Below are 14,841 nucleotides of genomic sequence, written 5' to 3'. Positions count from 1 at the left end.
ATAGTGGCATGAAATTAAATATACCGTTTCAATTATTTGTCATAGTGGTGTAAAATTATGTATACCCCTGCAATTATGTCTTAGTGGCATGAAATTATATATATAATTGAAATCATTTTAGAGAGTGGTATGAATAACAATGAACGGACACTATTTGGCAGCCGCCCGCCCACACTCCCGCCGAACATCCCGATATCAATAACCGATTTTTCCTTCGAAAATCCGGTAAAAATCATACATCATAAAGTAGAATCAAAACATATACAACTCTGAAACTATCTGTCAGTGTGGCATGAAATTATATACAACTCTAAAACTATCTGTCAGTGTGGCATGAAATTATATACAACTTTAAAACTATCTGTCAGTGTGGCATGAAATTTTATAAACAACTGGAACTATCTGTCAATTTGGAATGAAATTTTAAATACAACTGGACCTATCTGTCAGTGTGGCATGAAATTTTATATACAACTGGAACTATTTATCAGTGTGACATGAAATTTTTTATATACTACTGAAACTATCTGTCAGTGAGGTATGAAGTTTTAAATACAACTGGACCTATCTGTCAGTGTGGCATGAAATTTTATATACTACTGACACTATCTATCATGTGGCATGACATTCTAAATACAACTGAAATCATCTGTTGAAGTGTGGCCTGAATTTTTCTATATACCACTTAAATCATGTTAGAGAGTGGCAACAAATTATATATAACAATGAAATAAATCTATCAGAGAGTGGCATGATTATAAGACACATTAAAATTATGTCAGTGAGTGGCTTGAATTTTTATATAGTATTGATTTCATCTGGACTACATGATGAGAACAGCAATAAAAATCACTGTTTCATTGCTCTGGGTTTGTTCAAACGTGCTGAGTTTAAGTGTCATGAATGTATACAACATATCCTTTTTGTTACGAAACAATAAAACAACAAGACACAAAGTGATATATAAGTTTATATAAATAATATTGCACATTCATATAAATAACTTAAAGGAGAGGGTATGGTAAAGCCACCTTTTTGGCCAATTTATTTAGATTCAGCAATATGTTTAATGCAAATTTACCAATTAACATCTTGTAGTGTCAGTTTTCTGTAAAAATAACTTTGAATTTTGTCTTACAAATAGCCATTTTAGGACATATACATAAATTTAAAGTGTTTATGTCATTAAAGTGACTGCACAATTGACATTTTTGCACTGTGATCAGATAATACAATGCTATTAATTTATTGACAAAATATTTATTTCCTGTTTTCCTGATGCACGCACTACTTAACAAACATGCAAGATATCATGTGTACATATCTATGTAAAGATGAGGCTTTGAAGTTTATAAAGTTATAAAGTACAGAAAAAAGAAAACACTTCTGGAATAGTGCTAATTTAGAATTTTACATTAGCAAAAAAATTTGAAAGTCATCCTTTCGCCCCCAAAAAATATTTTCATAATAGAGAACACAGTAATTTTTCAAAGATAACTACAGTATTTGTTGGTAAAGGAGTAAGTTCGGTAAGAGCCATATTTGGCCCTGATTATAAAGTTCAGTATTACAAGATAAATAGATTGAAGTTGACTTAAAGACACGTGATAAAGTTAAATAGAAGTTTTTGTGCCAAAGTTTTATTCTAAAGCGTTGATTTTTACAAATAGGTCAAGATAAGAGATTTTGGCGAAATTCAACAAAATCGGCCGGATTTCAACTAAATTTAGGACCAGGAAACATAGTGTGCAGGCATCGACAAACTAAGTATTCAAGTAAGATCTTTTTTGTCGACGTATGCGCTCTATGTTTCCTGTCCAATAATCAATGGAAATTTAGCCATTTTCATTCATTTTTTTCGTGGAAAATCAAAATGAGTACTATTTGTGACATCATGAATAAAATGCAGGTGCGTAAATTTTCAACAAAAGGCTTATTTCCTATCTAGTCACTGTATTAGCTATGATTCATTGTGACATTGGTCAATAAATCCTAATTTGAAATTAAAGCTAAAAAAAGGGGGCCATTTTAGGGCCTTAACGAATGTACTCCTTTTGATGACTTCTTGTATAGTATACCAGTATTACATAATCTTTTTTAATTACTCAGATTAAAAACTTTCAAGAAGACTAATTGTATCTTATTATGAGAGACAAAAATCGTATATAAATACTAATTCTAAACATCCAAGAGATATAAATAGCAACACTGACAGCTTTGACACATGTGATCTTCATCAAATTTACACAAAAAATATTCTATGCAGATGTATCAAAGAATTTATCAACAATAACACCAACAGCTGGTGCTGTATATTTGATATATTTGTCCAGATTTTTGGTAAAGTTAACTCTCTCATACTTTTCTAGGAACATTTTATATCTTGGTATAATAAAGTCTTTGTTATCCTTTTTCAGGGCCTCTCTCAGTTCTTGGTCAGGAATAGCATAACCTTTCTGACTCTTCATAATCTCTTCAAGTTCTTTGTTAAAACCCTGAAAATAAAAATAAAAAATCTGCAATGACATTTTGAAGGCATTAATTGATGAGTAACTTATATAATTAGCTGACTCATTAAAATTGATTGCCCATAACCTCTTATATTCAATTTTATTTAGAAAAACTGACATCTCAAACATATTTATTATAATATTAGACACATTTGTTCTAGATGCTTTTGGTGTGTAAACTGGGCTGATTAACTCACAATCTGAATAAAAATCCAAAAACATTCATGTAAAGTGTGTGAGTCAGCAACATGGTCTATCGAAGTGTAAACCATGGGGAAAAGTCTCTAATTCAAGTATTTGCAGATATGCAGAACTTACAAGAATTATAGTAAAATATTTAGGTATGCTTGTTTAGTGTATTTCTCAAACAGTTTAATATTCATTTTTGTACCATATGATACATTTCATATGAAAAATCTTTTTCACTGTTAAAAAATTCTGATTTTTCAAATTCTTCCATTTCAAACAAAAAACTTTTCTTTAACTTTCCATAATGCTGATTTAGTATACATAAAAAGATGTGATGTGATGTCAAATAAATGTTATTATCAAAGGAATTAAATATAATGATAGTTTCTCTTTTTCTATTGGTTGTTTGAACAAATCTTTTTCCACTTAATGTCTGTCTTATCTCAAGTTAATTTTACTTACAGAGAATTTATCCTTTATATTCTGTTTCTCTTTGTCCTTTAACTAACAATGTAATAAAACTGTATAAATATCTATCAATATGTAATAAAACTGTATAAATATCTATCAATATGTAATAAAACTGTATAAATATCTATCAATATGTAATAAAACTGTATAAATATATATCAATATGTAATAAAACTGTATAAATATATATCAATATGTAATAAAACTGTATAAATATCTATCAATATGTAATAAAACTGTATAAATATCTATCAATATGTAATAAAACTGTATAAATATCTATCAATATGTAATAAAACTGTATAAATATCTATGAATATGTAATAAAACTGTATAAATATCTATCAATATGTAATAAAACTGTATAAATATATATCAATATGTAATAAAACTGTATAAATATATATCAATATGTAATAAAACTGTATAAATATATATCAATATGTAATAAAACTGTATAAATATCTATCAATATGTAATAAAACTGTATAAATATCTATCAATATGTAATAAAACTGTATAAATATCTATCAATATGTAATAAAACTGTATAAATATCTATCAATATGTAATAAAACTGTATAAATATCTATCAATATGTAATAAAACTGTATAAATATCTATGAATATGTAATAAAACTGTATAAATATCTCTGAATATGTAATAAAACTGTATAAATATCTCTGAATATGTAATAAAACTGTATAAATATCTATCAATATGTAATAAAACTGTATAAATATCTCTGAATATGTAATAAAACTGTATAAATATCTATCAATATGTAATAAAACTGTATAAATATCTATCAATATGTAATAAAACTGTATAAATATCTCTGAATATGTAATAAAACTGTATAAATATCTATCAATATGTAATAAAACTGTATAAATATCTATGAATATGTAATTATAAACATTTATGCTATGCATTGTTCCTTTAATTGACTATTATTTTTTAAGATCAGTTTTAACATTTTAAGCACACAGCTCAAATAGATGTATATGTCAAACATAATACATAATTGCTAGTTTGAATTTGGTGCAGTAGTTTGTAAAGATGCTGACAACATATTTCATGGAGCACTGACAATGGCTAACCCTTATCTTTTCCCCTTAAAATCTTTAACATCTAGATTCAATAATCTCTGCTGTGGCAATGGCTCACCTATCTCTAGTATTTACTCCAGCTTTAAAGGGGGTGTGGCAACTCTTGTCATACTGAATTATGACCTTACCTTAACATCTGACATCATTAACCTCTGCTGTGGTAATGGCTCACCTGTCTCTAGTATTTACTCCAGCTTTAAAGGGGGTGTGGCAACTCTTGTCATACTGAATTATCACCTTACCTTAATATCTGGCATCATTAATCTCTGATGTAACAATGGCTCACCTGTCTCTAGTATTTACTTCAGCTTTAAAGGGGGTGTGGCAACTCTTGTCATACTGAATTATGATCTTACCTTAACATCTGGCATCATTAATCTCTGCTGTGACAATGGCTCGTCAATCTCCAGGATATAATGTAATACTTTACTCCAACTGTAAATGAAAAAAAGAAAGCAAATGTAAAGGTACAGTGCAAAACACAACATTTTAATGCTGTTATCATTTTTAGCCAGCACAAAGGGAGTGTGTATAGCTATAAACATATTTAAGCCTTGAAGACACTGAAAATATAGTACTGAAGACATTTATTTATAAGGTGAAAAAGAATGAAGCCTTGAAACTGTTTGAAATATTAATTTGGATGAATTCTCTTGTCATTTTCACTTTTCAGAGTACAGTCTTGAATGTTCACATACTAGTATCTAATCTTACATTTCAGAGTATAGTCTTGACTTTTCACAGATTTAATCTTAACTTTCACAGTACAGTCTTAAATGTTCATATTTCTGATCTTATCTTCTGAATAGATCTAACCTTTCAGAGCTCAATCTTAACTGTTCACAGATCTATTCTTACCTTTCAGAGTACGGTTGTTTCTGTTAATGGATCAGATCTTACCTTTCAAAGTACAGTCATTTCTGTTCATGGATCTAATCTAACCTTTCAGAGTACAGTTGGATCTGATCTTACCTTTCAAAATACAGTCATTTCTGTTCATGGATCTGATCTTACTTTTCAGAGTACAGTCGTTTTTTGTTCATTGATCTGATCTTACCTTTCAGAATACAGTCATTTCTGTTCATGGATCTGATCTTACCTTTCAGCATACAGTCATTTCTGTTCATGGATCTGATCTTACCTTTCAGAATACAGTCGTATTTTGTTCATGGTTCTGATATTACCTTTCAGAATACAGTCGTTTTTGTTCATGGATCTGATCCTCATAGTACTGACCAACATCTTTGTTACACAGATGAATCAAATTCAACAACCCATTCCTGCAATATAGGTTAATTAGGTTATAGGTCAACCCTAACTTACAACAGAGGTGAATCAAGGTCACAGGTCAACCCTGACCTGCAATAAAGGTTAATTATGGTTGCAAGCCACTACTGACCTACGACAGGGTTAATTAAGGTTACAGGTCAACACTAACTTACAACAGAGGTTAATCAAGGTTACAGGTCAACCCCGACTTACAACAGAGGTTAATTAAGGTTACAGGTCAACACTAACTTACAAAAGAGGTTAATCAAGGTTACAGGTCAACCCTGACCTGCAATAAAGGTTAATTATGATTGCAAGCCGACCTACAACAGGGTTAATTAGGGTGACAGGTCAACCCTGACTCACAACAGTGGTTACTGTAAACAAACTTATTTTTCGTGGATACTTTATTTCGCTTTTAGCTTTTATAACAGATTTTGCAGCGATTTCCTAATTGTCTTGATGCATTTGTTTAATGAAAGGCTGAATTGTTAAATATTTGTGGCAATCTATATTTGCATTATTTTTCTACTCGCGAAAGTCGTGAAAATAAATTGCTTGCGAACTTTAGTTGGTTTACAGTAATTAAAGTTACAAGTATATATACCGTAAATTCAGAAATTATTGCATGCATTTATTATTGATTTTTCAATTATGGACAAAAATTTGAGTTTAATTAATGCGATTTCGAAAAAATCTGCATACAGATCTATGTTTCAGTTATCAGAATGTGAGTTATTATTGTGATACTCACCCAGCAATAATTTCTGAATTTACAGTATATATCTTTATTCTCATCACTAAAGAGCCTATGCTGCTCACCTGGATCTATATGCATTTTCAACATCGAAGATACGAATATAATTCATGACAAAGAGCTTTTTTTGATGATCTTGTTTTGCTGATCTGTTTTTAGGTTCTCTCTATGTACAAAAGTTTTTGCCAATAATACAATAACTCCTATAAGGAATCACCCAAGGATGTTGTCCATGAATATTTGTTTGTAGATCTTGCTGATTTCTCCATTTTTTTTATTTTGGATGTATTCAATACTTTCTCCTTCTCAAATTGCATTTCAAAATTCTGTCATCAAGTTTTCTTCCCTCTTTTAAAAATCTTTAGTTTTCCTCCATATGATTATTACTGGACGTAATATTTTTAGCTTTAAATCAATGTCTTTGACTGATAATATCTAAAACATTTTTAGTTCAGCAAAACATAAAATATTTTATTATTTTCAGGTGAAATCCAACAGCCATCTTATTTCTATGGCCCACCTACGATGGTAGAGAGGCATTATGTTTTTCCATCTGTGCGTCTGTTTGTTTGTTCGTTCGTTCGTCCGTCTGTCCCACTTCAGGTCAAAGTTTTTGGTCATGGTAGTATTTGATGAAGTTGAAATCCAATCAACTTGAAACTTAGTACACATGTTCCCTATGATATGATCTTTCTAATTTTAATGCTAAATTAGAGTTTTGACCCCAATTTCACGGTCCACTGAACATAGAAAATGATAGTGCGAGTGGGACATCCGTGTACTATGGACACATTCTTGTTAAGACTTGCCTTGTAATAGATTTCAGTATATAGTTGTAATTATTCAGCATAAAGACAGGTCTTAAGGTTGGATCATTGTAGGTCTCAGATTTGTTGCTTAAATTCAATCCTAGAGCTGATAACACTTTGGCTACAAATACACAAATAATTAAAGTAGAAAAAAAGTCTTCCTTTTTTAAGGTGATAAATAATTAAAAAGGATTTAATTTGATTTTTCATGATTTAATGCCACTTTCAGCCCTATTGGCTATTTCATGTTTTAACACCACTTTCAGCCCTTTTGGTTATTTGATGTCGGCCACTTTTTAAAAGTTTAATTTGCATACTTATACTATATAACTCTTTTATCAAACTATTATCAAACTTTAAATAACATTAATATGATCATAAATGTTGATACTGAACAGACTCACTCATATAATCAGCAAACTTCAGTTTACTTTTCTTGGCATCAACTGCTTCTGAAGGAGCTGCTTGTTCTCCTGTCAAATAAAATCAATATTGTAACTTCTTTTTTTTCAAAATTCCCTATACACACATAACCAAACAAAAACAAAGGAACAATGCTTTATTGCAGTTCCTCATCTCAAAGTTTTAAGTCAGGCCTTTATCATACAGCAAAAAACTCACCTCACTGCTAGATATGCTTTTTTTTTAACATGCAAAAAGTTAAGATTCAATAATTTTTTAAATCAATGTTCATAATATATTTATTGCTGAAAATCTTTTACGAAAGGCCAGAGAAACAATAAAAGTTTGTTTTTTTTGCTTGGCCTGGTTGTACACAAACATTTAAATGTTTTATAATGTAGTGTTGTCATTTTAGCGGTATTATTAACAATGCCATATAAGCAGGAGGTTTGGCTAGCCATAAAACCAGGTTCAACCCACAATTTTTTCTTAAAATGTCCTGTAACAAGTCAGGAATATGGCAGTTGTTATCAGACAGTCCGTTTCTATGTATGTTGGCGTTTGCTTTTGTTGTAGTTATTGTGTTTCTGTTGTTCTGTTGTTTTCTTCTTATAGTTGATGTGTTTCCCTCCATTTTAGTTTGTTACTCGTATTTTTTTTGCTTAACCTAATTATGACTATTGAACAGTGGTATACAACTGTTGCCTTTATTTATACATGTTATAAACAAGAGTGCACATGATAAAATGTCTCAACTTCTACACAGACCATTGATTTTATGTTGATAGTCCTAAAAATAAAGTTTTACTACAAGTATCACATAAACTTATTATGATGCAAAAAAAAGGTCATGGTCAGATAAACCAAGCCAGAAATACATGTATACCTTACAATCATTCCATACATGGAATATAGTTGACCTATTGCTTATAGTATACAAGAAACAGACTAAACCATGAAAACTTTATATTGACCAATGAACCATGAAAATGAGGTCAAGGTCAGAAGAACCCTGTCAGACAAACATGTACACCTTATAATCATTCCATGCATCAAATATAGTTAACCTATTGCATATAGTATCAGAAACACTTAACCAGAAAAACTTTATATTGACCAATGAACCATGAAAATGAGGTCAAGGTCGGATGATACCTGCCAAACAGACATATACACCTTACAGTCATTTCATACAACAAATATAGTTAACCTATTGCTAATACATGTAGAAAAACAGAACAAAACACAAGCAATGAACTGTGAAAATGAGGTAATGGCCAAATAAAAACTGCCATACTGACATGTAAATCGTAAAATATTTTCATACAACAGTTCGCCTATTGCATACAGTTTTAGAAAAAAAGACCAAAACACAAAAATTTAACTTTAACCACTAAACCATGAAAATGAGGTCAAGGTCAGATAACACCTGCCAGTTGGACATGTTCACCTTACAATCATCCCATACACCAAATATTGTTGACCTATTGCATACAGTATCAGAAAAACAGACCAAAACAAAAAAACTTAACTTTAACCACTGAACCATGAAAATGAGGTCAAGGTTAGATGACACCTGACAGTTGGACATGTACACCTTACAATACACCAAATATGGTAGACCTATTGCTTATAGTATCTGAGATATGGACTTGACCACAAAAACTTAACCTTGTTCACTGATCCATGAAATGAGGCTGAGGTCAAGTGAAAACTATCTGACAGGTACGAGGACCTTGTAAGGTACGCACATACCAAATATATAGTTATCCTATTACTTATAATAATAAAAAGAGAGGACTTAACATTACAAAAAATACTAACTTTTTTTTAAGTAATCACCGAACCATGAAAATGAAGTCAAGGACAATGGACATATGACAAACGGAAATTTCATAACATAAGGCATCTATATACAAAGTATGTGAAGAATCCAGGTTTTCTACCTTCTACCTAAATATGAAGCTTTAAAGTACTTAGTTAATGCCGCCACAGCCGCATCACTATCCCTATGTCTCGCTTTCTGTGACAGAAGTCGTAGGCTAGACAAAAACTAAAGGTAATTTGATACGGTCAAGGTGGTTTTACAAGATAGATAAAATATACTTGTTGTTTTGTTTTTGGCTGACAGAAGACATAATTTATTTATTGATTGTTACATCCCTGAACTGTGACATTTACTCATCAGTCTTCTTGAAAACTTTTTGGACAACAATTTAATTAGAATCATTTACATAAAATATATTGGTCTGTAATTAAATCTCTATACAGTACCGGTACTTATACAGTAATAATTACAAAGAATATGTTTGTCTGAAATTAAGCTTCATAAAATCCAAATGATTTAAACAAGTTGGGCAATACATACTTTTTCATCCAAAAGTAAAAACTACAAATGGTCACTTTACCTACACAGTAATTTACATGTATTTGATTTATAGATTTTTAGAGTAAACTAAAATAAATAACCAGCTGGTATCTTGGTGTTTTACTATCAATCTCAGAAGCTGGAATTGTGTTTTTAATGGGTTTTTTCATAAAGCAGAATGCTCTGAAAGTTTGAGTGCACATCTGCATGAATATATAAATGGTTTAAACATTTCCATGATGCTTGCATTTTGGATCTTGCTTGCAATGTGACATTTGCCAGTACATGACCAGGGGTGAAATTGTTTGAATATATTTTTCCTGAAATAAAAGCATGCAATACATTTGTGTCTTAATGCATAAATAATTTGTTTGTATCAATATATTACAACAAACTTTATCTGCTTTACAATAAGATTTAAGTATGAATGTTATATACTTGGTAGTGATGCAATAGGGTGCCCTAGAATTTATTTGGTGAATAAAACTGAGCATTTATTTCTGTTTCAATTCAACTTGAAACTTAGTTAATCCAACTTTAAGTCAGTAAAATGGACATATTTTTAATTTTGAGTGCAATACTAAGACAGTTCCTTGTTGCCTAACTTTAAATGGAACAAGTGTTATCATATGATACACACTGATATCTTAATAAAGATAACATCCAAGAACATAATTTCATACAAATTTTGGGCAATTTCATATTGTAGCAATATTTAAGACTGATAAATAATAACATTACTACGTTTCCAGAATACTTATGTTTTGTTCATAATTGAAATACAAATGTACTTTTATTGAATTACTGAATAAAGGCTAAATTTAACCATCTTTAGTAGCTCTTGATTAGTGAGTTCTTGCATTTGATATCAGGAATTTACAGAATTATCCAGAACTTCAATAAAACTTGTTCCATGTACTCCGTAAAAAGTTTCCATAAGGATTCAAAATGGCAGTGAAGGGAGTTGAATTGGGTTAAGTATACAACAATATTTAGCTTTCAGCGACAGAAATACTGCAAAATAATAACCAGTCTGCTAAGTTTCTTTGATCATATACACCATACTTAAACAAGAAAAAAGTATTTTTACCCCTCTTTTCTGTTCGGCAAACTCTGGAGAGCAGCTGTCAGGTAAATTTTAATGCTAAATAAGAATTTTTGAAAATTGGAGAATCTTTCTTTTTGTCTTCATCATCATCAATATTGGACATTTTAAAAATATTTTTAATCTCACACATTTTGTTACATTTGATTGATATTTGGAATTGGAAGAAGAAACATTGTCGGAATTCACAACTTTATATAACTACATTTGTAATATCACTATGATCAGTTTTTTGTCAATATTATCAATATAAAAAAAAAAGCAGAAAAGTTTATGTAGGAAAAAAAAAACAGAAATAAAATGCTCAGTTTTCATGCAGAATTATGGGTAATTTCGAATTTTAGTATACCTTTACGTGACAAAGTGCCTGATTGTAATGATTGTGAACCTGAAAACATTTATAAAATACTTCCAAATAAAACATAATTAAACAAATGCATGAACAAAAAACAAAATGCTGTAATCGTCTCTTTAATCTAATAAACAAAAAATTATATTGTCTTTTAATACATATGCAGACTTTATGGAACTCTTATGTTTAAAAAAAAAAAAACTTATAAAAAAATATATTTTGTAATTCCCTAAAAAAATGAAATAGAAAATAGAAAGTTATGAATAAGTTAATTCCCTTTCCTGAAGACCTTACCATGCATCAGTAACATGGCCCCAGCTGTTTCAGAATAGTCTAACAATGGTTCCAGGAATATAATGGTCTGAAATATAAAACAAGATATAGATCAATGTTAGCTCACTTTCACCATAAACCTCCACTTAGTTTAGTCCTTTTTAAAAACTAAATTATGATATGGAACTATATTACATACAAAAGATTGAAAACATAGAGTTTTTAACTATATCAATGTCATTCAATAATAGTAATTTTCTTATTAAAAACATTTTCAAAAATATTTATTCTTACCCGGTTTGTTAATTCATGAACTGTTCCATCTTTAGGCATTGATGCTCTATCAGGGTCGTTCTATTAAAAAGTCTCAAATATTAATACCAGTTATAACAAGCAAACAGTATACATGTTTCATCTCTGTAAGTATAATACAGCTTTAACCCTTGCAAATCTGACCTAAATATATTAAAACCTTTTAAAACGTTACTCCTACCATAACAGTTGGTTGAATTATCATTTATTCTATCACTCAGTTATATGTAAACAGCTTTAACATTATCCACGATTTGTTTGGCAAACATGTGTTCACATTAGTTCTTTAGCACATTTAACACTAGTGATGTTTTATCTAACTTTCTCAACTTTAAAGATTTATTCTGTATGTAACAACCATGAATTTCCCCTTTCACACGGGATTATTTAAACACCCGCTGGATTTTCAAAGAACCCTGGATTTCATAAAATGACCCATTTTCACCCGTATTTCTGACCGGTATTGTTTCTGGTATTTATAAGTCAAATGTAAGTTCGGTTTTATTGGATTTTTTTGAAAAGGTAAACAATTGAAAAGTCAAAACTTAGGATTTGCTTATTTACTATGCTGATGACAGCTATCAACACATTACATTTGATTGAAAAGTAACAATTCGAGAATTGTCTTGTTAATTGTATCCAAGAAAGTTGAAGCCAGTCAAGCTTGACATACAATTCTATGTCCTGATTAAAAGATTTGCCATTTGCAAATATAAATTATCCCATAAAAATCATTTTAAAACAATTTGAACGATTAAATACATTTCTGTTGAAGGGATTAATTTTAATAACCCTTGAATGTAAAAGCTTTAAATCAAATCATTGTGCTCTAGATACTGCACTGTAAGGAAACACACTAACTTCTTTCTATTTATCTTCCTCCTGTGTATAGGAGCACATAAGCTATAATTGATTTCTAATTAATAAGTATAGCTGGCGTTTATGACATTAATAAAAAGCAGTGTGAATAAAACAATAAGAGGGCATTGCTTTAGAAAGATATTTAATTAATGATAAATATTCATATAATTAACAACTACAATAGTGAATATTTATAGGAAACTAAGTGGTACATGTATATGTTATAGTATAGAACAAAAAAAAATCTAAAATTGATCTGAAAAAAAGTTTGTACGCGCTATGACCTGACATTTTCTTCTTCAATGCAGGTCATGACCTGCATTTTCAGTTTCAAAGGTTGACAGTTATGCAGATTTATTACATTGGTTGCAATGAATTACATTGATTTTCCAGTGAAATAAAAACCGATAATTTCGCATGTGAAATAAACGTGGTTATTTCACTCCTCTGACGTCATACAACAATAGGCATTGTCAAGACGTTGATAACGTCGGATCAAAACAAATTGTGAATGCGTAGAAAAAGATATAGTTCCTTACATTTTTACATTAATTTCATAAAAAAAGCCATTTGCCAATGAAATAAAAAGAATAACTAATCAAAGAATTCAAATATCAAAAAATATTCAACTCGTGACCGTACAACACTGATAATTAACTCATTAATTAGTTATTCTAAAATTCTTACGAAAGAAATAATATCCATTAATTAGCATGGATTTTACAACTTTACCTTAATGCTTTCAATAAAATCTTCTAATGCCTTAGCTCCCTGTAAATAAAAAAAACAGAAAATGCTATTGTGCTTATGTCCACTTGTCTTTCATTTTTTTATGTTCACATAATGTAAAACCATACATAATCACCACAGGTTCAGAAATAGTAAATGTCAAGCCTGTGGTTTTACTTATTATTTATAACAAAATACCATAGGTCCTTCCAGTAGATCGTAATACTGTGGATTCATTATTATTCGTTGGATACCAATTTTCGTGGGTTTCGTGGGTACAGGTGAACCACGAATTCAAATGTTCAACGAATTACAAATGTTAATTTGGCTTTGTATGCAGAGATTGGCAAAACCACGAAATCAAATATCCAAGAAAATGCAAGTGTTCCTTAATCCACGAAAATTGATACCCACGAAAATAAATGAATCCACAGTACTGTAAATTCAGAAATTATTGCAAGTTTTTTATCAATGCGAATAATGCCACTTGTTGATTATGGCAATAACAAAAACTTGCATTCTGATATCTGATACATATACTTGTATGCAGATTTTCCTGAAATTGCAATAATTTATCTCGCATTTTTGTCTCATTTTTAAAGAATTGCAAAAATAAATGCACACAATAATTTCTTAACTTACAGTACTTCTTTCATAACCACTTCACTAGTCAGGGAGCAAACTTGAAAACCCTGGCACAGTAAAATACTGCTCTACCATCAGGTTTATATATATATAAAGAAAAGATTTGACAACAGAAAACCATTACTAGCTTGTTGCATGGTACTAAGGTGTAAAACAGATACAGTGTCTTTTAAATACTCTTAGTTCCAACAACAAGAAATCCTACATGATTTTTTTTTTTTTTTTTCTATATATGTGAAAGACGATACTTATTGTTAAGAACTGTATACAATCAAGCATGAAATCATTACCATAACATTTGTGCTCCACATTTCATATTTTTGGTTTTCCAACCTTTTGGTCTCTAGCATATAATTAACCATGAAATCATTACCATAATATATAGGTCATTAATACTTACAGTACTACCCAGAGTTGATAACATTGAGGCTAATTTAGATCTTGTTGGAGTGGAACATCCCTACAAAAAAAACTTGTATAATTATTTCTTGGAAGACTCATACAGGTTTGGTTTCAAACAAACACTTTCAGGTGGAATCCTGCTGTAACAAGCTTATTTTTCACTTCTTTAAACAGCTCATGTTGTGTTTCCATGGTTTTGACAGAGAAGTTTGAAACTCAAAGTTTCTTGGTCTAGTACAAAGTTGTTTTGAAGATAGATTGTATCTGGTTAGTC

The 14,841-nt window shown here is 30.1% G+C and overlaps 1 protein-coding gene across 2 annotated transcripts in view; it reads right to left on the bottom strand.

Moving 5' to 3' along the window:
• Positions 1 to 952: 952 nt before the first annotated feature.
• LOC127707567 (exocyst complex component 7-like) overlaps positions 953 to 14,841 on the bottom strand; it is a 29,244-nt gene continuing 15,355 nt past the window's right edge. For both annotated transcript variants that reach the window (XM_052212165.1, XM_052212166.1), the window contains 10 exons: positions 14,566 to 14,625; positions 13,524 to 13,562; positions 11,913 to 11,972; positions 11,640 to 11,706; positions 7,523 to 7,591; positions 7,119 to 7,239; positions 5,468 to 5,563; positions 4,640 to 4,718; positions 3,162 to 3,203; positions 953 to 2,495 (listed from right to left, as the gene is read on the bottom strand). In XM_052212165.1, the coding sequence (XP_052068125.1) occupies positions 2,259 to 2,495; positions 3,162 to 3,203; positions 4,640 to 4,718; positions 5,468 to 5,563; positions 7,119 to 7,239; positions 7,523 to 7,591; positions 11,640 to 11,706; positions 11,913 to 11,972; positions 13,524 to 13,562; positions 14,566 to 14,625 (870 nt within the window). In that variant the 3' untranslated portion in view covers positions 953 to 2,258. The remainder of the gene's footprint in view (positions 2,496 to 3,161; positions 3,204 to 4,639; positions 4,719 to 5,467; positions 5,564 to 7,118; positions 7,240 to 7,522; positions 7,592 to 11,639; positions 11,707 to 11,912; positions 11,973 to 13,523; positions 13,563 to 14,565; positions 14,626 to 14,841) is intronic.

This window comes from Mytilus californianus, unplaced genomic scaffold, assembly GCF_021869535.1.
Source record: "Mytilus californianus isolate M0D057914Y unplaced genomic scaffold, xbMytCali1.0.p SCAF_7, whole genome shotgun sequence".
Taxonomy (NCBI): Eukaryota; Metazoa; Mollusca; class Bivalvia; order Mytilida; family Mytilidae; genus Mytilus; species Mytilus californianus.
Note: the sequence above shows the minus strand (reverse complement) of the source record. Positions and strands in the feature narration are given on the sequence as shown.